Below are 25110 nucleotides of genomic sequence, written 5' to 3' on the forward strand. Positions count from 1 at the left end.
TGGTTACCCCAGATTTTTTGCCTTGTGTTTAGCTGGTTTTCGACTTAGTTGGCCTGGTTCCCTGCTAATCAGGGCCCCAGGCTATCTGCTCTCTCTGTAAAATGGATTCCATGTACCCTAGGTACATACCACAATTGGAAATGGACTCCTTGTCAGCCCCTGTACCATGCACTATAGGTGCTCAGGGCATAGGTGCCACCAAGGCCTACCAGGGGCTGCAGCATATCTTTTGCCACCCCTGGCTGGTTCTTAAATTGACACAACTGGCTGATCACTCAGCTGGGGCAAGATGGTGTAATCACCTCTTGCTTAGATATCGTATACCTATATCTAAACCTATATCTGGACACATATAAACCTGTGAGTCACTCCTATGGAAGGCCTTATCAATCCTGGAGGCAGAGTGCGTGGTTTAATGTGAGATGGAGCTCTAGCATGAGCTGAGCCTGTCTGCAGCTGTCGGGAACAACTCCCTAAGCTGTTTCAGGATAATGCCATACCATATACTATTAAGTGCATTATAATCCTCGCGGTTATATAGCAACTTTGGTTTGGCTTTATCAATCCATGTCGTGTAAGGTGTCATACGATTTGGAATACTATCCCCTCGCCAGTTCTGGCGACGGGGATAGCATTCCACCCCTCTAGAGGGAGAAGACATGTTACTTTACTGAAATGCGGTTAATTTTTAAAAGAGCCTCAGATCCACAAAATGGATGCTTCTGCCACAGACACAAGTCTGACCCCCTGCAGCTGACCGAAACTCAGCCAAGGGGGCCTGGACAAAGGGTTTCCTGTCGCAGGGAGGTGTCACATCACCCCAGACAGGAGATAGTGGATTGTAGCAGGGAGGTTTGAAAGAAACCAGACACTGCATGGGGAGCACAAGGCTGCCCCTTGCATAATCCGGCCAAACCGGTTCTGGGGCAACCCAGCCCCCGTCCCAGCGCGGCCTGGATCAAAGGAAAGGGGTGTACCCACCCCCTTCCTGGGTCCCACCCATAGGAGGGGACCTAGCAGGTAATCCAGCCCCTAGATTGGTATAAGAATGGGAGCAGTGCCAATGCACTTCAGATTATCCTGATGAAACATAAGAAACGAAACTCTGGACCCTTCGACATCCTACTCAACGTAGAAGACTGAAGAATCTCACTTGTGGTCAAGGAGTGACCACCCTGTGCAAACAGGCACCATCCAGCTCCTCGACGTCTGCTTTGTTGCAGTTCCCGCCGGAACTCGAGCGACAGAGATCGACGAGATCAAGCTTGCCTGCCTTCTTCCAGCCCGATCCACAGTCCCTGCAGAGCTGAGACCCGTGGAGGCGACCGGAAGCGTGGGGCACGCCATCTTGAAAAGACCACGAGACGCTGACCGTGCAGCCCACGAGTGACCCTCGAAGCTGTACACCGGGGTTTGAGAAGCCCCAACCCTGAGCCACTCTTGCACCGAAGTTCAGCCCTCCACACTCGACGAGTGCTGCGTGGGGCCCTTCTGCTTCTTTTGGCTCAACGCGTTGGCCCGGTCACTTGCCAGCTGGCTTGTGGCCCCTGTACCGACGAAAACCGAAATACGACTTGTGATTCTGGTTGCTCCAGATTTACACCAGCTCCCCTGAAAAGGGGCCCCCGCTCTGACCCTCCTGGTCCGAGTGAGAAGCAATCTTCCAGTTCCGCGTGGATTGCTTTTGCCAAGTGCTGTTTGCTCCAATCCTGAAGCCGACAGCGCCGACGGTGAGAGCCTTCGTGGGACAGATCGTGACCCGCTCCTGGACGTCGCAGATGCCCCAGAGCCCACGTGACAGCGGAGAGAAGCTCCTCGACAACCACCTGATTGCGCCCGACATTGCCTGGTTCCGTCCTGGTTCCACTCTGGTCACTGCTGAGTGACCCAGACTCTGTCCCCTCTGCTTTCAGGTACTTTTCTATCCGGATCCATCCTTGGATCCCACCGGACACTTCTCCTTCACATCGCCTGCAGCATCTTCAGCTTCGAGCACCCAGAACCTGCGTGACGAAACCCAACGCCACTTCGACCCTATGCACCCGCTTCCTGTGGGTGAGGTAACATTGCAACGCTGGTGTTCCCACACTGGTACACACCTCTAGGGTCTGTGACCAAAGTTTTGTCCTTCTAGGTTCATCGGAAGTATCCTAAAACTCTGTTTGCTTAACTTTTACGCACCATTGACTTGCATTGGTGCATGCGTGTGCTTTAAGCACTGCACCCGAATCCCGCGGGCTTTTCCCGACTTCAGCATTGCTTGTCCCGACTGCTCCCAGCGATGCCCTAGGCCTAACCACTGTTCGATTGGTATCTCTTATACCACTTTCTTAGTATATGGTCTGAGTGGCCCCTCGCCCTCATCCATAATCGTGCAACTTTGTATGTTACACTGTGCTTTTGATTTAACGCTTGTGCCCCTTTGTTCATAAAGAGTACTGGGGATTATTTTGAGAATAAATGCATATATTTTTATAATATATACTTGTGTGGTGTCCTTTCATTTGATATTACAGGACTGTGATTGGTAAAACTGCTCGCTTAACACGACCTCTTGAGTTAAGCCTTTAAGGCTGCTTAGTCTAGGCTACCATTAAGATAGCTTGTCTACAAGGTTGACTTACAACCAGACACCATAAGGGATTGTTTGGACTGATACAAGGTGGTTCCAGAATTGGAAACATCATATATCAGGCCAACTTCTCACACCTAGTGTTGGTGACCAGTCGGGCATACAACTCTCTGCATTGGTGGAATCCACAAAACCTTTGCAAGGGATGACTGTTCCAAGAGCCTGTCCCACAAATAGTGTTGACAGCGGACGCATCCCTAGTAGGATGGGGAGTCCATGTCCTACACTACACAGTGCAGGGACTCTGGACTGTACAGCAAAAGAAAATGCATATCAACCTTCTGGAGTTGATGGCCATCTTCTTAGCCCTAAAAGCTTTCACTACACACTTACGCAACAAAGCTGTGTTGATCCGGACGGACAACATGACAGCTATGTATTACATTCAAAAACAGGGAGGAACACACTCGCCACAGCTGTCGCACCTAGCTCAAGCAATGTGGAAATGGGCCATTCAGAGGAACATGTTTCTCATGGCAGAACACCTCCCAGGCAAGGACAACCAAGTAGCCGACCTGCTAAGCAGGCACAGCCAACAGATGCACGAATGGGAAATTCACCCCAAAGTGCTCCAATCATTCTTCCGGAAGTGGGGACACCCGGAAATAGATCTGTTTGCCACAAGCGAAAATGCAAAATGCCAGTACTTTGCCGCCAGGTTCCCACATCCGCAGTCGCAAGGCAATGCGATATGGATGAACTGGTCAGGCAAATTTGCGTACGCTTTTCCCCCAGCTCCACTAATACCGCTGGTGGCACGCGAAATGCGCCAACATTCTCTGACACTAATCCTAGTTTCTCCCACGTGGGCGAGGCAACCATGGTACACAACATTCCTAGAACTGTCAGTGGTGCCTCATCAAAGACTGCGACTCACACCCAGTCTTCTAACTCAGAACCATGGAGAAATCCAACACCCAGATCCGCAACAGCTGAACCTAGCGATCTGGCTCCTGAAATCCTAGAGTTTGGATACCTCAACTTGCCTCCAGATTGCATGAATATTATCAAAGAGGCAAGGAAACCCACTACCAGAGCATGCTATGCGGCAAAGTGGAAACGTTTCGTCATTTACTGTAATAACAATGACATTAACCCGCTTGATGCTTCTACTCAAAACATCATTTGCTACCTATTGCACCTACAACAGTGCAATTTAGCCTTTTCATCCATCAGAATACACCTAGCTGCGTTAGCAGCATATCTGCAAAACAGGCAACACCTTTCACTATTTAGGGTGCCAGCAATTAAAGCGTTTATGGAAGGACTTAAACGTGTAATTCCTCCAAGACACCCTCCTACACCAGTCTGGAATCTAAACGTTGTCTTAACCAGACTAATGGGACCACCTTTTGAACCACTGCACTCATGCGAACTACAATTTCTTACTTGGAAAGTGGCTTTCCTTATTGCCATTACTTCGCTTCGAAGAGTTAGTGAGCTGCAAGCCCTAACTATTCAAGAGCCATTCATTCAAGTACATGCAAATAGGGTAGTTCTTAGAACAAACCCTAAATTCATGCCAAAGGTGGTATCCCATTTCCATATAAATCAAACTATAGAACTGCCAGTGTTCTTTCAGAACCCACAGACAGTAGCCGAGAGGGCCTTACATACCCTAGATGTCAAAAGAGCTCTGCTATATTACATAGACAGGACTAAAACATTTCGGAAAACAAAACAATTGTTTGTTGCCTTCTCACCACAACACAAGGGTAAACCTATTTCAAAATCAGGTATAGCCATATGGATAGTTAAGTGCATCAAAATATGTTATTTAAAAGCAAAACGCACATTAACAGTCCCCCTAGAGCGCATTCCACAAGCAAACTAGGGGCATCCATGGCTTTCCTGGGAAATATTCCTTTACACGAAATTTGTAGAGCAGCCACATGGTCAACCACACATACATTTACAAAACACTATTGTGTAGATGTACATTCCAAACAGCAAGCTGCTATAGGACAGGCTGTTCTCAAAACTCTTTTCCAGACTGCTGCAGCTGACACAGGTAGCCACCGCTAAGGGAGATACTGCTATACATTCTATGCACAGATATGAATTCAGCAGCCCACATGCCTCGAACGGAATATGCTACTTACCAGTATGCATCTGTTCTTGGCATGTAGGGCTGCTGACATTCATATCGCCCTCCCACCTCCCCGGTGCCTGTTACAGCTGCAGCATTCACTCTTTGCATGGACATCTCTTACTGTACTATACTCCTTCTCTGCCACAATGGCGAAAAACAATCTGAGGATGGAGAAGATTCCCATGCGCACTGTAGTCCGAGGGAGGAGCCACCTATCTCGTGATACTTCGAAGACTCTTCCAGGACAACAATGTGCAATCATCCGGACCCAACACTAGGGGGCGATCTATGCACAGATATGAATGTCAGCAGCCCTACATGCCAAGAACAGATGCATACTGGTAAGTAGCATATTCCATCTTCCAAGTGTGTTAAATCATGGCAAGTGTGCAATATTAAGGGTGCCAGAATCTCATTTGGCTCACTGCTGTCAAATTACTGTGTCTAGAAAGCGTTACTCGATCATGTTGAACAACAGCTACCATGTTTTGATAACCTTGACGGCTTCAGCACTCACTGTGCAGACTAGGGGCACGATGTAAGTCTAGAGATGTCGAAAACAAACCTTTTCTCATGTGTAGACCTTCACGAAGCCTAACTTGCAAAAACAGATACGCAATGTCGTGTGCAAAAGCGGCAAAAGGTAAAATGGCGTTTAAACTTCTAATAAGCCATGCTAACTTAACATGCTTGCAAAGCAGGCATTAGGCCACACTACAATACATTCAAAATTATTTGCATATTTTCAATCTACAAATCCACAGACAATTGATGTTTTTGGCAGCAGGTTCTCCCAGATGAATGTTTTGACTTGTGTTTTCTTCATACTTGTTTATCAGGGTGCTTTTAATATTGATAGCCAGCTAAGGGTTACAGGGTTCTAGTGTAAGATTACTAATTCCCCATCCTTGAACAAATAGATGTTATGTTCCCAGCTCTTCACAATAAATACCCCATTGCACTCATAATGGTTTTGCATTAACCAAAAAGTCGCATCTGTGTCAGTGCAGTGGTTGTGCTTAACCTGTTAGTGCAGCAGTTTCAACTGCAGAAAATACAGACTATAAGGAAGACCGTTCCATTGACCCACCTGTAAAGTAAAGAACTGGGCAGAGAAGCTCTGTTAAAAAATAATAGCATTATCAGGATTCCTCTAAATCATGCAAAACACACCCTAAGAAATACAAAATCATTTTTTGCAAGGCTTGACGAACTGTGTATATCCTAATTGTAGCATCATAAAGTCCACAGATTGGCCCTCACCACAATGCAAAGAGCCTATATGTGAGGAGGAGCTTTCTCAAACGTCAGATGGTAGTACAAAACAGCTCAGCTAATATTAGTGAACGACTGGGCTTTCCCTGCATTAATTAAACGGGTGCTTCGATAGATGGTCCTGTCCTAGCTAGAAAGGTATACCCACAAATATTGTAATGGGGCAACATTGCTTCCCCAAAGATGATAGTGAGATTACGGTATGACCTCACCAACGAAATGGTATGGATAAAAAGACTGACAGAAAGTTCACCATTGTGGGTGGGTATGAAATTGCTTGGACGGAATGGCCTAGTAGGGTTTCAAGATTGGGACAGCATAGGCATTGGGGACTATATGGGACGTAATGGGTATTGTACCATTCTTGACACTACAAAGAGACTATAAATTGGAAGGCTTGAAGACATTTAGGTGCATACAAATTAAACACGTACTACATTGATGTACCAGAGCATCACCCCAAGTAGTGCAGGAATTGCCCTTAAAAATCAGACTAGGATACAGGGATAACTGAAAGGAGACAAATGACAAAAGGGTGATAGATTGCAAATATATTATTTTCATCGCCAATTCTCGTAAAAACCGTACTAACCTGAAAACACACTGGCAGGGTTTACCACATTATTTATTCTGGCTGCCCTTTGCTAGGATTAAAAACAAGAAGTACGATAAGAGCCATTAGATTTAATTGTGCTAATTAGATCGACATGTTTCAGCCTATAACCCAAGAGGTGCAGCAGCTTTCTTCAGGATCTAGTCTGCTACTGCTATACAAGTGATGCACATAAAAACTGTGAAGAAAGTGTTGGTGACCATAACCAAAATGTTGGTAAATTAAATAAGATGCTAAACTAGTGATCCAGGATGAACCAGATAGTTGGATACACCGGTGGTACCTGCAGTAGTCCGGTTCAGTACCCCAGCTGTCCTTAGCGAAAAAGCTTAAGGTGCATATTCACCTCCACCCGCTCTGTGGGCTGGAACACGGTTGTGCGCTGCTGGGGGGCGGGGGACGGGATAGTCCAGACTATAGAGATTTGCTAGTGCAGCCCTGTACAGTTCTTGCCATTTTATAAGGATTCCAGGGTCTAAATGTCAAACTCAGTCTTGCCGAAATTGCCAGGTCCATGCTCGATGAGGTTTTCCAGTCCAGTTCTTTTCTTGGAGTTCTGGCACTTGAAGTCTTGTTTATTATTTCAATATAAAACCAGGACTAAAAATCCCTTAATTCATTCAAAGAAGAAACTGTGCCTAGAGCAGCGGATCACACATGGACCTTAGGAATCTTGACCGCTATGTTGACTTACCTTGTAATGCAGCTCATTGAAACTGAGGTGATTCATATTATGATGAGTTGTAATCGCAAAAAAGTGCATGATGAGTATTTGAATATGATAATATATGCAAGGAAAATCAAATGGCATTAAAAAAAAAAGTAAATAAGAGCGGGTGCTGTGCTGTAAGATTAATTCTAAAACAAATAAGCAACAAACAGGGACCGCAAAAGCAACTTAAGAACCACCTTAAAGCAAGCAAAGGCCTCATTCATATTTATGTTCCATACTTCTGAGAAAATAAAAATGGCAGGCATCGAAGGCTGCTGAGCAGCAAAAGAGGGAAGAGAAAAGCTGAACAATAAATTATTGATAATAAGATGATTTGATCGAATAGTTAGCCTCTTCCAGATGTGGTTTAAAAGCTTTTTCTCCTAATGAGTTATCATAGCTTAGGTAGGTAAAAGATGTAAAGGGCAACTCTGATTAAATAAATAAAATAACTTGGTTTTGGCTTTTTCTCTAGCAAAGGGAGGATTTAGATTTATGGTGTTTGGGGATCCTTGGCGTGGTAGTCCCCCAAACAGTTTTAAAGTTATTGATTTTTTTTTTTACTGAACTAGTTTTACTGGCATTAGGACTCTGCACTTACCCCCTTCTAACCAGTGGCCAGGTGCCTATGCTCTCTCCTTTAAACATGGTCAACTTTGCATACACTCAATTGGCACATTTAATTTACTTCTGTAAATTAAATGCAAATTGTGGGCTGCAGCACTCATTGTGCCACCAACTAACATAGTCTTGTCAAACATGTTTGTAGCCTGTCACTGCAGACTGTAGTGCAGTTTTAAGTGGCCATGTTGACCTGGTAAAATACACCTTTTGTGAGGCCTAAACTTTCATTTTTAATATTTAGAAGAAACTTCTAAAGGTGGACCATAAAGGTGCAGTGTGCATGATATTTAAAAATAAGGACATGTGAGTTTTACATATCAGTGAAATCTTTTAAAGTTGTTTTTCACTGCTGTAAGGCACTGCTATAATGCCATCTCCCATATAATAACACTGGGTTACCTTATTTAAATTAAGAAGTTCTTTGAGACCAGATGGAGAAATGCTGTTTCCACTAAAATGAATTGTAATTTAAAATCCTCCATAATGGTGAAGTTGAATTTCACATTACCATTATGAAAATTACACTTCTAGAAAGTTGGTATTTTTGTGCCGAAAGCAAATATGCCTTTCTGCCAGTGTCCTGTGTCACACCATTGTGTATGGCTATCCTGTTATGGATTGTGTATTGCTTCCAGACATTGAGACAAAAGAGACTTGAGGGGAGGGTCTCCCAGACAGGAAGGCTTGGGAGGAGCTGTGCCCTGCCCAGATGACACTTCAGAGGGCCCCACCTGCAACACATCCAAAGGAACTGGACACAAGGCCTGCCTCACCTTTGTCACACTAGATAGTTTGCAGCCAGGGGAAGGAGGACATCTGTCCATTACCAGTTTTGTGGATACGCCAGGGAATTTCCCCACACAAAGGCTGGCAACAAGCTTTTCCCTGCTAGTCATCTCTTCCTGACATTGTAGCTCTAAGACTTTCCTCCTTCCTGCTACTCCAATTGCTCCTCCCCCCTTAATTGGTTTAACCCCAAGACAACGTGCACTCTATGAGGTTACCTCAGGACTCACGGACGACCTCAATGCTGCTCAGCACACTTGGATCTCCTAACCTATTTTGTTGAATCCTTGCTTTATTGTATTATATGCACACTAAGAGGTTGTCTCAGGACTCACGCACTATGTTAATGCTGCTCAGCACACTTGGATCTCCGAACCTATTTTGTTGAATCCCTGCTTTATTATATGCACACTAAGAGGTTATCTCAGGACTCGTGCACTATGTTAATGCTGCTCAGCACACTTGGACTACCTAACCTATATGTCCGAATACTGTTTATTGTATGGATCTTGCTCAAAAACAGGTCAGGCTAGCGCTATATAAAACTCCTTAAATAAATAAATTAAATTATTAAAGTGGGACCTTCAGAACGTCTCCTCAGAACACTCCTAGACCTGTGGAAGATTCAGATGGAGGACTGGCCTGCTGTCTGAAGAAGGAATATTGGGGACAGCTGGCCTTGAACCTAGAAGTGACTCCCAAGGGTCAGCTGGCTGGCCTCCTGTTTGAGTTACGGGGACACAGCAAGCTACCTGGTGACTCCCGGCAACTACCCAGATGACCTGCTCCTACAGGACCTGCCGAGCACTGCTGCTGGCATCTGCTGGAGTGAGTCCTGATACCAAAGAGGTGCCCCGCAGGTCCTGGACCCTTGCCTGGCATCATAGTTTACTCCTTCGAAAGAAAAGGTAAAAATTCATCATTAGTTTTGCGATCCTAGCAATGGCAAAGTGACCTCATAATACCAAAAGTTGACCGCCTGTGACCACTGCCAACGCAGAGCTCCAGTGAGAACTGCTCGTTGGCGACAGCGTGAACACCAACGTGAAACTCCAGCGACAACTGGCTCTTCGCTCTACTGCTGTTACTCTCTCACATCCAACCTGCTTGTCATGCATAGAACAACCTCCTCGCAGCTCCCGCCAACGCAAATGACACTCATCCTGCATGCTTCAGAAGGTAACTCTGCAGCAGGACGAACTTGGTCTCTCTATCTTACCTGCGCTTCATCACATGCAGCCTGAACTTGTGACTTTCCCCGGTCCAGCACAACCAGATAGCATCAAGTGCTTTTTGGCACTATTTTCACCTAAAACTTTAAAAACTAATAGTTTCGGTTCTGCTGATGGGATTTTTGTTGTTATGGTGTGATTTTTTTTACTAATTGTTACTCTTTTTCTGAATTGGTTTGGGATTTTTCTTGTGTTGTCAATTTGTTACTGTTTGAGTGCTGCATAAATACTTTACACATTGCCTCTAAATTAAGCCTGACTGCTTTATGCCACGTTTCCAGAGGTTAAGCACAGGTTTATGCAGTGACTTTAGTGATTCACTCTGGCATGGATTGTTTATTATTTGAATTTGGCTTTCACCCCTCTTAACTTATAACCCAATTTTGTACATGTGGTACATGCCCTTATGTGGCAGCGTTGTTTCTTTATTTTTTAGGGACAAGCTGCAGGTATTATTTTGCTATGGTACTTTTTGTTTCTAATTCTGCTAGTTTGGGACTACCAATTAATTATTTGCCCGTTGAAGAGGATCTGAACTTGGTGTCCTTCAAATTGTGATCGACTTCAAGCCATTGCAAAGCTGTTTTGTAATGTGTTGAGATTAGATTTCCCTTTTTGCCGCCAGTCCCTTTCTCTAGAAACGTAACTGACAGGAAGAATGCTCCGTTGATTTGCCCTTTATAAACCTCCCAAAGGATGAAATTAATCAAAGGTAGAATTACTTAGTACCTTATGAAGCATTAAAAGTTTCGTCAGAGTCATTGTGTTAAACTTCTGACTTTATTTCTATTTACCTGTCTCCATTATGGCGAAGTAGAAGCTGCTTAGGGTAATCCTAAGGAAGGTCTGTGATATCACAGTCAGTGGAGCATTCCTCTGCGCAGATGGCTGAAATGGGTAGCCATAAAGAAAACCGCAATATCAAGGTGGATAGTTTCTGCCACATAATTTCCCCCACTCTAGTCTCTTCCCGGAGGAGCCAGGCCAGCATTCTTGCTGACTTCTCTGTCCACATTAGCCATTGCAATGTACGCCCCATAATCATATTGACGCAGGCGTTGCACCAAGAAAGACAGTGTTTGAGACATATGAGCTGCAGATTACACACTATGCATAGATCGTCACCTAGTGTTTGGCCTGGATGTTTGCAGTTGTTTTTGTCCTGAAAAGTGTTTGGAAGTCAAGAGATAGGTGACTCCTCCTTTGGATCACATTGTGCATGGGTATCGGCTCCATTGTTAGATTGTTTTTTTCCGCTATCGGGCTCGGATGTGTTTCCTGTGCTCCGGTTTGGAACCGATTCTCCTTCGGCACGCAATCCTCACCCTTTTCGACCATATTGTCTCGAACGCGTTTCCAATCGAGGCGACTCCTCACAACTTCGAAGTCTTCGATTCCGGTTGTCGACGAAGGCCTTCGGGCCTACCTGGGCCTTATCTTCTGGCTAGTGGAAAGGACGCCATTCAAGAAGTGTCCTCAATGTGGGTCGAAGTTTCCCCACACCGATCTCCATAAGGTGTGCAACCTTTGCCTCTCACCGGAGCACGAGGCCAGAGACTGTTCCGCTCGCGCCTCCTTCCACTCCAAGAAGACAATTCGGGACTGACTAGCTCGAAGAACCATGGCTCGCTCGTCATCTTCGATCCCAGACGACATCTTCCAAGAGGGCGTCGACGTGCCAGAACAGGAGCGAGAACATGGCATCGACAGCAACTCCGAGGCAGATGTCGAGGACATCACTCCAGCACAGCGGGTCGTAAGTACACACGTCGACCCCGACCCTTCCTCGACACCCTCCAAAAAGGCTTCAGTCACACCCTCGCCTTCGGGCCCGGGTGCACACCGAGAGACTGCTTCCCATGCCCCGCCTTCGGGCTCGCCAAAGAAGCCTAGTAAGCCTTTAGGTGACTAAAGCTCGAGTCAGCCTTCCCCCGATGCTGGCACACACCTACCAGCACCGAAAAAGAAGCCATCTTCTTCCTCCTCCACGCCGGCTGCTTCGACATCTAAGCACTCCGCGCGAAGACTGACACCGGCTCCTCGGCACCGAAAACACACTCGGAGTCGAGCAAAAAATTGCCACCGAAAGGCCCCGACTCCCGGGCCTCAGAGCCGAGAAAGGTCTCGGAACCGAAAAAACAACATGTTCCATCAGCCAAAGACACTGAAAAAGAATATGTTTCAAAGCCAAAAAATGCTACCCGTTCGGTGCCGAAAAAGCCTACGGAACCCAAGACCTTGGCACCGAAGGATCCACCTCCCACAGAGGAACTATTTCATCAAGATCCTACACAAAACACTCTGGTAAAGGATCCCAAAACTGGTTGACTAACTCTTAGCTCTAAAAAAACGACCATTAGACATGCCTGCACCGGCTCCTCATCCTAAGAAGGACATTGCAACATCTACTCTAAGGATACCTTCTCCTCCTTCTCCACCTCCTCGCCTGCCACATTACTTTTCTACACCATTTTCTACTCCATTAGAAGATGACGGGGATAACACCTCTGATGACACAGGGGTTGGTGCAGATAATGAGCCACTAGATAATCCTAGTCCTCCTGGCTCAGCTGACCCTTGGGATGATTATAGCACCCCAGACATCCCTAGCATGCCACAAGATGACATATACCCCTCCAGGCCTTCCCCACCAGAGGACACTATGGGATTTAACCAACTTGTCCATAGGGCTGCCCAATACCATGGGGTTGACCTACACACTGACCCAGTAGAGGAAGATTTCCTTTTGGATACCTTTGACACCACACAAAAGTCCACCTCCATTGTACCCATGCTTAAAGGGGTCATTAAGCATGCGCCAGAGGTATTCAAAGATCCAGTCAGGGCTCGAATCATCAACCCCCGAATTGAGAAGAAATAAAGGCTGCCCCCTCAGATCCAACCTACATTAAAGGGCCTGCACCACTATACTTCCTTGTAGTCTCCAACGCCGCAAAAGAGCCAATTCCCAAACATCAGGCGAGGCTCCCCCACCAGATAAAGAGTCTAAACTCCTGGACGCCTCAGGCAAACTAACGCCGTCACAGGCAACAAACATATGGCGTATTGCCAATACTCAGGCACTACTAGCAAGGTACGACAGGGCACATTATGATGAGTTAGAATCCATAATGCAGCACCTTCCAGACAAGTTCAAACATAGGGCCAAGGAACCTATACAAGAGGGTAAAACTATCACCAATACCTCTAGTCGTTGTGCCCTAGATGCAGCAGATACTGCTTCAAGAGCAATTAATACCAGTGTCCTTTTGCGTAGGCATCCCTGGCTAGGCGTTTCAGGTTTCAAACCTGAAGTGCAAAGTGCTATCCTCAATCAACCCTTTTTTTTTTTTTTGTCACATCTGTTTATTAACATTTTAGATTTTCATGGTACAGTACGAGCTTCAACCATTTCATCACAGCTATCTGGGCATGTCAATTAAACATTCATATACATCAAATCATTACAAATCCGGGCCACATTGTCACAGTTATAGCGTCTCATAAGCAGAGGAGAATCGGCCAAAGCTGGCTAGAATGTGGGGTGCCTAAGTGGGCAAACTCCGGATTAGTCCATGACTGTCCACGCGTTGAGCCTTATATATTAGCAGAGTTTTGGGTGGAACCCCCCCCAGTTTGAACTGGCATACAAAAATGACATTTATGTAACAACTGTAAGTAAACTTACACAAGAGTGGCAAAACCACAGGCAAATGTTCATGTTAATCAGCCCCCCCCCGCGCACGCGCATACACACACCCCAGCCACATCTGGGTCTGCATTTTAAACCTTTATGCCCAAGAGGGTCAATAATTGTACCTAACCTAATATCCAGACAGGAGAGCAGCCCACGGTACACTCCAACCCCCATGAGCGCCCACCTAAACCTCCATAGCGCCCGCATTACCAACTCCATCCGATAACTGTAGGGTATTGAGCATGTGTTCCCAGCACTCCGCCATTGGTTCTTTTCGGAGCCCCAGTGCTTCTTCTCTACGTATGGCAGTCCACTCCGCCCGGGCCCATGGCTGAAGTGAAGATGTCCACGCCTGTACTCCAGGCGGGTCACCCGCCTTCCATCACCTCTTGAGGAGGCGCTTTGTCACCACCATCCCGATCTAAAAAACGAGACAACGCCTTATCTTTGGGCGGTCTCCTGAACTGGTGCAAAATGTATTCATGTTAATCAAAGGGTATAATGCGACCCGTACATTTTCGAAGTAACTCACTAATTGTACTCCAGTAGGCGCCCAGCCCAGGGCAGCTCCACAAAAGGTGAAGGAGTCCCGCACCTATCTCACCGCACCTAGGGCAGGACACGTCCGAGCAATGGAAGTACTTATTGATCAGCTCAGGAGTAAGATAGGCTCTGTGAACAACATAGAGTTGTATCTGGCGAAAGCGCATATTTCTGGGGATGCGTATCGGACTTTATTCTCTCCCACTCATTATCAGATAGCAACCTTCCCAGATCGTGTTCCCATTTACCTCTAAGTGGGGCCAAGCTAGTCTCTGTGTGTATCCGTATTGACGCTGTAGGAGAGTAGGGTCTGCTATCCTATGGTCATCCCAAATTTTTGCTTTTTGCTTCACTGGTTTATGACTTAATGTGGCTGTGGGCCTGCTAATCAGACCCACAGCCTGCTGTTCTCTCTCTAAATTAATACCAATGCACATTAGGTGCATTACGAAATTGGAACTGGTTCACCTTATTGGCCCCTGTAACAGTGTACCCAGGTACCCAGGGCATAGGTGCTTCCAAGACCTACCAGGGGCTGCAGCACGTATTGTGCCACCCCTGGCCTGGCCTCCATATTTGACACAACTGGCTGATCACTCAGCTGGGGTAAGTCGGTGTAATCACCCCTTACTTAGGTATAGTATGCCTATGCCTAACCTAAAATGGACACATATGTTCCTATCAGCCACTCCTATGGAAGACCTCATCAATCCTGGAGGCAGAGTGCTTGGAAATATGTGAGATGGTGCTCTGGCATGAGCTGAGCCCGTTTGCAGCTTGCGGAACCAATTCCTTTAGCTGTTCCACGATACTGCCATACCATATACTCTTAAGCGCATTATGAACCTCGCGGTTAAATGCTATCTTTGGTTTGGCTTTATCAAAACATGTCGAGTAAGGTGTCATACGAATTGGAATACTACCCCCTCGCCAGTTCTGGCGACGGGGGTAGCATTCCACCCTTCTAGAGGGACACGACATGTACATAACCTGAAACCCGGGTAAAGTTAAACATGAGCCTCAGCATCACAAAATGGATGCTGCCACCACAGACACAAGTCTGACCTCCTGCTGCTGGGAGTCCTTCCAGCGAGGGAGGCTTGGACAAAAGGTTTCCTGCCTTGGGAGGTGCTAGCACCACCCCAGACAGGGTTTTGTGTATTGGATAGGACAGGGCTGAATAGAATCAGACATGCCTGGGGCACACAAGGTGTCCCTGTGCATATGCCAGTTCAAACCGGTCCTGGGGCTCTCCAGCCCCAGTCCTGGCGCGAAACTGGACAAAGGAAAGGGGGTGTAACCACCCCCCTTCCTGGTCCCACCCAGAGGAGGGACCTAGCAGGTAATCAGGCCCCTAGAATCCGAATAAGAGTAGGAGCTGTGTCCCAAGACTTCAGATCATCCTGAACTCGACTTGAAACTAAGAAGAAGACTGGACTTCGACATTCTGCTGCACAGAAGACTGAAGAGAATCTCCCTTGTGGCTAAGGAGTGACCACCCTGTGAATACAGGCACCAACCAGCAACTCAACGTCTGCTTTGCCGCCTCCCGCCGGAGCCCGAGCCCAGAGCCTGACAAGACCCAGACTCCCAGACATCTCAGAGCCCGATCCACAGTCCCTGAAAAGAAGAGACCCGTGGAGGCACTGAGAGACGTGGGACCGGACATCTTGGAAGACCCCCGAAGAGCTGACTGCGCAGCACCCGAGGCACCCTCGACGCTGTGCTTTGGGGTTTGAGAAGCCCCGACACCAAGCAGCATTTGCACCGAAGATCAGCCCCCCAGCATCTCCACGATCTGCGTGGGGCCCTTTTGCACTTTGCCACTCGACGCGCCATCCCGGTCACTTACCACGCGGCTAGTGGCCATCATGGCGACGAAAACTACGATTTGCAACGCTGGTCTGGTTGCTCCAGACTGGCCCTTGCTCCCCTGAAAAGGAGCACCCGCTCTGACCTTGCTGGTCCGAGTGTTCAGCTTTTTCCACTTCCTGCGTGGCTTGCATTAGCCAAGGCCTATTTGCTCCAATCAAGTTTCCGACACCGCCATCAGCTAGAGCCTTCGTGGGACAGGTCGTGATCGACTCCTGGACGTCCTTGACCTCTTCGTGTCCACGTGGCTGCGGAGACAAGCTGCACCTCTTAACCTGTTTGCACCCGACATTGCCTGGTTCCATCCTGGTTCCACGGTAGTCACTGGCTAGTGACTTTGAACATTGTCCCCTCTGCTTTCAGGTCTTCACCTCTTCAGATCCACCCTTGGATCCACCGGAACTCTCCTCGACGACCCGCCTTCAGCCTCTTCAGCTCCAAGCACCATCGACCTGCGTGACGAAACCCGACACAACTTCGCACCTGTGCACCCGCTTCCTGTGGGTGAGGTAACTCAGCAACGCCGGTGTTCCCACACTGGTGTACACCTCTAGTGCCTGTGTGTGAGAAGTTGGCCTGATGTGCAGTGTTCACTATTCTAGTGATCACTATATATCAGTCCAAACAACCCTTATTGATGATTGGTTGTAAGTCAACCTTATAGACCAGCTATCCTAGTAGCATGGATACGAGCAGTCTAAGGCTAAGACTCTAGAGGGCGTGTTAAGCCAGCTGTTTTACCATCACATTACCCCTTGAACACCCAGTGAAAGGACACCACACAAGTGTTATGAAAATAAACAATGTATTTATTAGAATCACAACAACCCTGTACTCTTTATGAGGACAGGGTGCTAAGCACACAACAAAACTCTTATGAAAATACTTAAGTTAGCACGTTATACACAAATGCCCGAGGGGCACGAAAAACCATATACTCTAAAAGTGGAATGCGAAATTACTAGCAGGTAAGTACAGTACTAATAGGCTTTGGAATCGCTAGGACTTGACTAGGGAATCGTTAGATTACTTCTAGGAGACCTAGGGAACTCTGGTGCAGAGTGTGCACTCTCACGCGGGATGCGGGACAAAGTCTATGGAAGCTAGTAAAGGCAAAGTTAGTGTTCACGGGCGAACCCGACCTGGTAGGGAGAAAACGACAGTGGATCCTGACCCTTGGATAGTGAGGCTATGCTGGGACACCGAAGTGCCGAAGTTACCTAGCCCAGGGGCTGCAGCTGCATAGGTCTGAAAAGACGTCGGGAATCTCGTTGCCGGACCAGGAGCCTGGAAGAAGGAAGTTGCTGGCAGACGACCAGTGAAGGAAAGTTCGATGGATCCAAGCCTGGATCGAGGAAGAAGGAAACCTGAAAGCAGAGGGGACCAAGTTCTTGAATCACTAGCCAGTGATTAAGTGGGCACCAGGATGGCACCGGGCGAAGTCACCGCAGTCAGGTGAGTGGGCGCTGCTGGGCTCTGCAGTCTCTCGGACCAGGAGGCGTTGTCGGCGACCAGGATGGAGGTGCGAGCTGTCCCACGAAGGTTCTTGCTGTCGACGTCGCTGGACCCAGGATTGGGCAACAAGTCTTGGCAAATGCAAGGCCCACGCGGTGGACCTAAAATGGCGTCTTAGCCGGACCAGGAGGGTCCAGGGTACTTCTCCGATGGAGGGAAGCGAGGGCCAGTCTGGAGCAACCAGACCAGCAGCAGTGTTGTCGTCGGGCGTCGTTCGGAAGGCCACAAGCCAGCGGGCTAGTAGCCAAACAACGCGGTGAGCAGCAAAAAGCAGAAGGGCCCCACGCCGATCGTAGAGATGCTGGGGGGCTGCTCTTCGGTGTTGGAGCTGCTCAGGGTGGGGGCTTCTCGGACCCCAAAGCACTCACCAGGAAATTACTCAGTGGGCTTGCTGTGCAGAAGTCGTGCAGTCTTGGCGATGGCCGGTCCCTCGAGGTCTCGTCGCACCCACGGTTCTCAGCTGTGCTGTAGAGGTGGGTAGAGGTCAGAGGTGCCAGGGAAGCCGGGTCTCGTCGAGCTGGGCAGTCGGATTCTGGAGGAAGGACGTGCAGCAGACCGCAGTGTTCTTAGATGGTGCCTGCGGATGCAGGGTGACTACTCCTTAGTCACAAGGGAGAATCTTGAGGAAGAAATCGTGAAGTCCTTTCGTGGAAAGTGGTATCTTGATTCCAAAGATGATCTGTTTTGGAAGGGGGCCAGTCTCTACCTTTATCTTGGAAAAAGGGGCTGGCACGCGACTAAGTCCTGCCCTAGGGGTGGGACCAGGAGGGGGGTGGTTACACCCACTTCCTTGGCGGGCTTTTCCCCAGCACAGGGTCTGGAGTGTCCCTGGAACTGGTTTAAGCCAGCCTATGCACAGTGAGCACCGGGGTGCCACGTGCAGTCACCTTCCTCTGAAGCCCTGCCTACCTACAATACACAAACCCTGTCTGGGACGGTGCTGGCACCGCCCCTGGCAGGAAACCCTTTGTCCTTATCTCCTGCTCTGGGAGGACTCCCAGCAGCAGGAGGGCAGACTTGTGTCTCGGTGGCAGCATCCATTTTGTGGATGCTAAGGCTCTGTCTGACTTTTAACCGGGTTATAGGTTACATGCATGTCGTGTCCCTCTAGAAGGGTGGAATGCTAGCCCCGTCGCCAGAATTGGCGAGGGGTTAGTATTCCAATTCGTATGACACCTTACTCGACATGTTTTGATAAAGCGATACCAGAGTTGGCATATAACCGCGAGGATTATAATGCACTTAAGAGTATATGGTATGCGATATCATGGAGACGGCTAAGGGATGGATCCCGAAAGCCGCAGACAGGCTCAGCTCATGCCAGAGCACCATCTCACACGATTCCAAGCACTCTGCCTTCAGGATTGTTAAGGCCTGCCATAGGAGTGACTGATAGGAGATCTGTGTTTCCATCTTAGGGTTAGATATAGGTATACTATATCTAAAGCAAAGGGTGAGTACACCACCTTGCCCCAGCTGTCGTGCAGCCAGTTGTGTCAGTTTAGTTAGTCAGCCCAGGGGTGGCATAATACATGCTTCAGCCCCTGGGAGACTTCTGGGTACACCTCAGCCCTGGGTACAGGGACTTGGAGAGGGCCCAGTGCCAATTCAGTACCTGAGTACAATTTGGATTGAGAGAACAGCTAGGCTGTGGGTCTGATTAGCAGGCCCACAGCCAGGGAAAGTCGTAAACCAGTGCAGCAAAAAGCAAAAATCTGGGTGATCATAGGATTGCAGACCCTACTCTCCTACACTGTGTCTAAAGTTTTATCCTTGTAGGTCCATCGGAAGGTTCCTTTAACACTAACTTTGTAACTTTTACGCACCATTGACTTAACATTGGTGCATGCGTGCACTTTAAGCACTGCACCCGAGTCCCGCGGGCCTTTCCCGACTTCATCACTGCTAGTCTCGAACAGCTCCAGCGATGCCCTAGGCCTCTTTCCTTTCCCCATAGTGGTTCTTATACCACTATTTTAGTATATGGTTTAGGTGGCCCCTAGGGCTCATCCATATTGTGCAACTTTTGTATTTTCAAACTGTGTTTTGTTTTAACGCATGTGCTTCTGTGCTCATAAAGAGTATAGAGGATATTTGTAGAAATAAATCTATATATATTTTCAATATATATCTGTGTGGTGTCCTTTCATTTGGTATTCAAGGGGATTGTGTATGGTAAAACAGCTTGCTTCACATGCCTTTACAGAGTTTAGCCTAAGACTGCTTTGTCCACGCTACTAGGATAGCTGGTCTATTAAGGTTGACTTACAACCAATCATCATAAGGGTTGCTTGGCATGGTACAAGGTGATCACTAGAACTAGTGAGCATCATATACCAGGCCAACTTCTCACAGACGCAGCAACCCAACGGACCAGATGTTTGCCCCTCCCCATGACCTGGAGATACTGCATGGTTAAGTGCTGTTCAGACTCCGTCGCCACATTCCCCCCCCCCCACCACCAGCTTCGTTACGAGAGAGCGTTGTAGCAGGAACCCCCTGGGAGGAAGCCCGTCTTCCGAGACCATCGTCTCATAAGCCACTAGCACTCCGTCTCTATAGAGGTCGCCCAGTGTCTGGACGTCTGCCTCTCTTATCTTCTCTAACATGAAACGTGTGAGGACCCCCTCACCACCTGGGGTACCCTCCAGGGGTATAGCAGGCGCGTACAGGAGCACCTTTCGGGTGAGGAGCAGAGCTCTGCGGAAGCATTTATACGCCACTGCCAGTAGCAGCGGAGTGGGACGCTCAGGCGCCGCCAGTGGGTGAAACAGTTTTGTGACACATTCCAGCGAGTACGGAGGCTCAGTTGTAGCAGTATCATCCCTTCCCCTATCCGCCAACCAGCGGGCGATCCATTGGAGATGTGGATGTATCTCTTGAGAAAATGAAAAAGGATACGGACACAGCTAAATCTATGGGAGCCTTGCAGTCGCAAGCTCCCAGACGCTACTTTCGTCGCTCATCATACAGAAGCACCACCAGAGGCTACTCCTCAGATAGACCCTCTACTTCTTACAAAGCCCCTACCCAATCCACCTACAGTAGGGGCTACCAAAGGGGGAGGGGGGGTGGTTACAGGGGTAACAACAACAAAGGCAGAGCCAAAACTAACCACTCCCGCTCTGCCTCCACCCCTGCCCAATGACTTCACTCCACTTCCCCCACCACATTCCACTCCAGTTGGTGGAAGACAAAAACAATTCCTTCCTGTCTGGACCGACATCACATCAGACAGGTGGGTGTGACAAATAATTCAATCAGGTTACTGTCTCGAACTAGCATCTACCCCCCCCCCCCCCCCCAAAACATACCACCCAAACAGCGCCCAATGTCACAAGAACATTTGCTTCTGCTGAGGCAGGAGGTAATATCCCTCCTACAAAAAGGCGCAATAGAACCAGTTCCACTGCATCAACAAAGCAAGGGAGTTTACTTTGCTTTGGTACTTTCTTATCCCAAAAAAGGCCGGCTCTCTAAGGCCTATTCTAGACCTCAGACCACTAAACCTGGGCATACAATCAGACCACTTCCATATGGTCACACTCCAGCAGGACCTTCCTCTCCTTTTACAAAATGACTTCCTTGCCACTATAGATCTCAAGGACGCCTATTTCCACATTCCCATTCACACAGCTCACAGAAAGTATCTCAGATTTGTACTAGACGGTCAGCACTATCAATTCAAAGTTGTCCCATTTGGAGTCACAACAGCACCAAGAGTGTTTACCAAGTGCCTGGCGGTTTTAGCAGCACACTTAAAAAGACAGCACATTCACGTCTTCCTTTATCTCGATGACTGGCTCATAAAAGCCAGCTCATACAGTCAGTGTGTACAACACACCCACACCACCATTCAATTACTCCACGACTCGGGTTCACAGTAAACCACAGCAAGTCCCATCTGCAACCGTCCCATGTAGAACAATATCTCGGTGCCACAATAAACACCTCAACAGCGCTAGCTTATCCCTCTCCTGCCAGGATAACAAACATGCAAGCTCTTCGAACAAAATTCAAACCGCAACACACTCTTCCAGCTCGAGTGTTCATGCAACTCATAGGAATGATGGCCTCTTGCATATTCATAGTGCCTCATGCAAGACTACAGATGTGTCCTCTTCAAGAATGCTTAGCACGCCAATGGAACCAAGGTCAAGGTCAATTAACAGACCTAGTGTTGGTAGACGGTCGGACTCACCGCTCTCTGCAATGGTGGAACACCAAAAACCTTTCCAAAGGGCGACCGTTTCTAGAGCCAGTTCCTCAAATAGTCATGACAGCGGACGCATCGCTCTGCGGCTGGGGAGCTCACCTACTGCAGCACACCATGCAGGACCGGTGGACACCACAACAAAAATTACTCCACATTAACCACCTGGAGTTACTAGCCATATTTCTAGCCTTAAAAGCATTCTAAAAGCAAATATCTGGCAAAGTTGTCGTCGTCCGCACGGACAACATGACAGCCATGTACTACATAAACAAACAAGGAGGGACACACTCTCTGCAACTCTCTCAATTAGCGCAGGAGATATGGGGATGGGCTATACCTCTAAACATTTTCCTCTTAGCCCAACATGTTCCAGGGGTACAAAATACCATAGCCGATCTGTTGAGCCGTTCGACACAACAGATCCACGAGTGAGAACTTCATCCACAAGTTCTGCAACCGTTCTTTTAGATGTGGGGACAACCTCAGGTAGACCTCTTTGCCACCCACGAAAATGCCAAATGCCCAAGCTTCGCTGCCAGATATCCACACCCGCTGTCCAAAGACAATGCGATATGGATGAACTGGTCCGGCAGATTTGCGTACGCCTTTCCACCTCTCCCACTCATTCCACTAGTGGTATGCAAACTACAGCAAAATTCCCTGACACTCATTCTAGTTGCTCCTACTTGGGCCAGACAACCGTGGTACACCACACTGCTGCAACTTTCTGTGGTACCGCACCAAAAACTATACCTGTCTCCACGCTTCCTAACCCAGAACCATGGAGAGATCAGACACCCGGACCCAGCTCAGCTCAACCTAGCGATCTGGCTCCTGAGGTCCTAGAGTTCGGTTATCTTAACCTTCCCCCTGACTGTGTGACGTTATTAAAGAAGCTAAACGTCCCACCACTAGGGCATGTTATGCAGCCAAGTGGAAATGTTTTGTAATATACTGTCATAACAACGACATCAATCCCCTAGATGTGTCTATTCAACACATCATAGGATACTTACTACACCTCCAAACATGTAACTTAGCGTACACATCTATTAGACTGCATCTTGCTGCCATTGCATCATACCTACAAAATACACATTCTGCCCAAACAATTGTAGAAAGGCAAAGTGCCTATTAAACCAGGCCCAACAACAAAGGCCAACCGTGTCCAAATTGTAGTACTCGAGAGAGATGAGTCCAGCCGGTCGAGCAGTTAGATAGTATGCAATACAATGATACAGGGAGTATGAAGTCCAAGCCCCTTGCTCACGACCAGGACCTCCCCAGTCAGTGCAAAATAAGGGAATTTTAGAACGTTTGTAGACTTCGGAGGATAAACCATAGGCCCCGTACCGCAGCACTGAGTGGATAATAGCTGCCTCTTGTTAGGAGAACCAATAATGTCCGCCATACCTGGGGGTCACCCCCTGAAGAATGTTTCCAGCCGGACACTGTGGAGCCCTCCGAACTTGAGGCAGAACCTCTGTGATAATGTGTCTGGGTGAGGAGAGCTCCACCAGTTCAGAGGGGCCATCACTTCTACAGCCTTCGTCCGTTCTTTTGCAGCTTTTTGCTTGGTCTTTAGGTTCAACTCCTGGTGTTGTAACCGCCCAAGACTCCCACCCGCCAGATGGCGAGGTGCCTTATTGTGGCTTTTCAGCTAGTCTCACTCTGCATTAGGATCCAGATAAAGTGGGTCTTTAGTGGACCATTTTATGTTGTTTCGGATTGCTCTGCTCAGTGCAGCACCACGCCAAAACCCTTTGTTTGGGCATGCTTTGTTTGGGCATGCTTTGTTTGGGCATGCTTTGTTTGGGCATGCTACATTGCAGGTATTCACACTAGAGCAGCATTACCCAAACTGGGTCGCGACCCACTGGTGGGTTGCAAAAGATCAATAAATAAAGATTACTTTACATTTTGTATTTATCTTTTCACATTTGCTATGCTTCAAAGACAATGATCAAATGCCATGCTATGTCTTCTGATAAACTGTTGCTTATTCTTTTTACACGGGGATTCGTGTTAACTTGTCTATCTCGGACGGCAAAGAGAGAGGAGTTTTTAAATTGAACTGTGTGAAAGTTTTGCTGGTATACATGGAATGTGAAAGTAAAGGCTCTCGATGTCATCTTTTGTAACACAACAAAACTTAGAATCTTGTAAATTAATTGAGCACATTTCAGAATATAGCAGTTAGGAAAGCAAAAAAGCAGCACATTTGTTTGTAATTCTGAAGTGCGATGGAAAAAAGATTTTAATTGAATCAAAACAATAAACGCTTACTTGGTCATACACAAATGATCATTATTCACTGAAACCCGATTTTCCAAAAAGCATCATTTGTGTGCCATATAGTTTCAGTGAATGTGTTGCTGAATGATGTGGGAAGAAGTAACCTAGGGGATCTATTTGTTTGTTGTTTTCATGATTTACATTGGCAGAGAGATTGTAGATACTAATATAGGCATTCAGTGTAATATTCGTCATTTTAAAGACTGAATCTAAATTGACTTTGACACGTCATTGTTGTGTAAAATTATTTCAACATCTTTATTTAGGTGTTATTGTGTTTCTTTGCTAGGCAGGAAAACATGAGGCAATCGTGAAGAATGTTCATGACCTTCTGGCAAAATTGGCTTGGGATTTCTCTCCCGAACAGCTTGATCACCTTTTCGATTGTTTTAAGGTAACATTAAGTTGATTTAACGTAGATTTAATAATCAAATTAAAGAGCTGCAAGATGATGGCATATAGTTTCTTATGTATAATTCCTGTAGGCCTAACTGATTTAAGTTGTTTTCTCGATTGTCTTCCATGTTCAGACTATACATCATATTGTGCTATAATATGGATCTGGAAATTGTTAAGCTGCTCATATTTTGTTAAATTGCTTTTTTTAATTAATTTTTCAAAATCTTAAAAACTTTTTAAGGGTTTCAAAACATCTTATCAATGCTGGTGTAGGCAAAATGTGATTTATTAACAACACGTAAAGCCATAAGGATTTTTCCTGAAAGACAAAGTTGGAGGGGATCAGTATCCACAAAGGTATCGCCCCATGGCTCTAAACCTTTATTATTTTTTTATGGAAACAACAGTGGTCCCATGCTTATGTAATACAACACACCAAATAAATATAGACGAAATCGCTTCTATATTTTCAGAAGGACATGTCCAGCCGGACAGAGGTCTTCCAGGTTTACTTAATAAACACAATTCTTCAAAGAATAAAATGTCAGGAATACCTTCCACAATGCCCCTGTGTGGTGCACAAGCCTGTGCCCGACACTAACGGGGT

General features: G+C 47.2%; 1 protein-coding gene across 1 annotated transcript in view; it reads left to right on the plus strand.

The window, feature by feature from the left end:
* Positions 1–25110, plus strand: part of USP9X (ubiquitin specific peptidase 9 X-linked) — a 1542050-nt gene that overhangs the window by 466001 nt on the left and 1050939 nt on the right. Inside the window, exon 11 of the mRNA XM_078658291.1 lies at positions 24394–24498. Coding sequence (XP_078514417.1) covers positions 24394–24498 — 105 coding nt within the window. The remainder of the gene's footprint in view (positions 1–24393; positions 24499–25110) is intronic.

The sequence above is a fragment of the Lissotriton helveticus genome, chromosome 8 (genome assembly GCF_964261635.1).
Source record: "Lissotriton helveticus chromosome 8, aLisHel1.1, whole genome shotgun sequence".
In the NCBI taxonomy this organism is placed as follows: domain Eukaryota; kingdom Metazoa; phylum Chordata; class Amphibia; order Caudata; family Salamandridae; genus Lissotriton; species Lissotriton helveticus.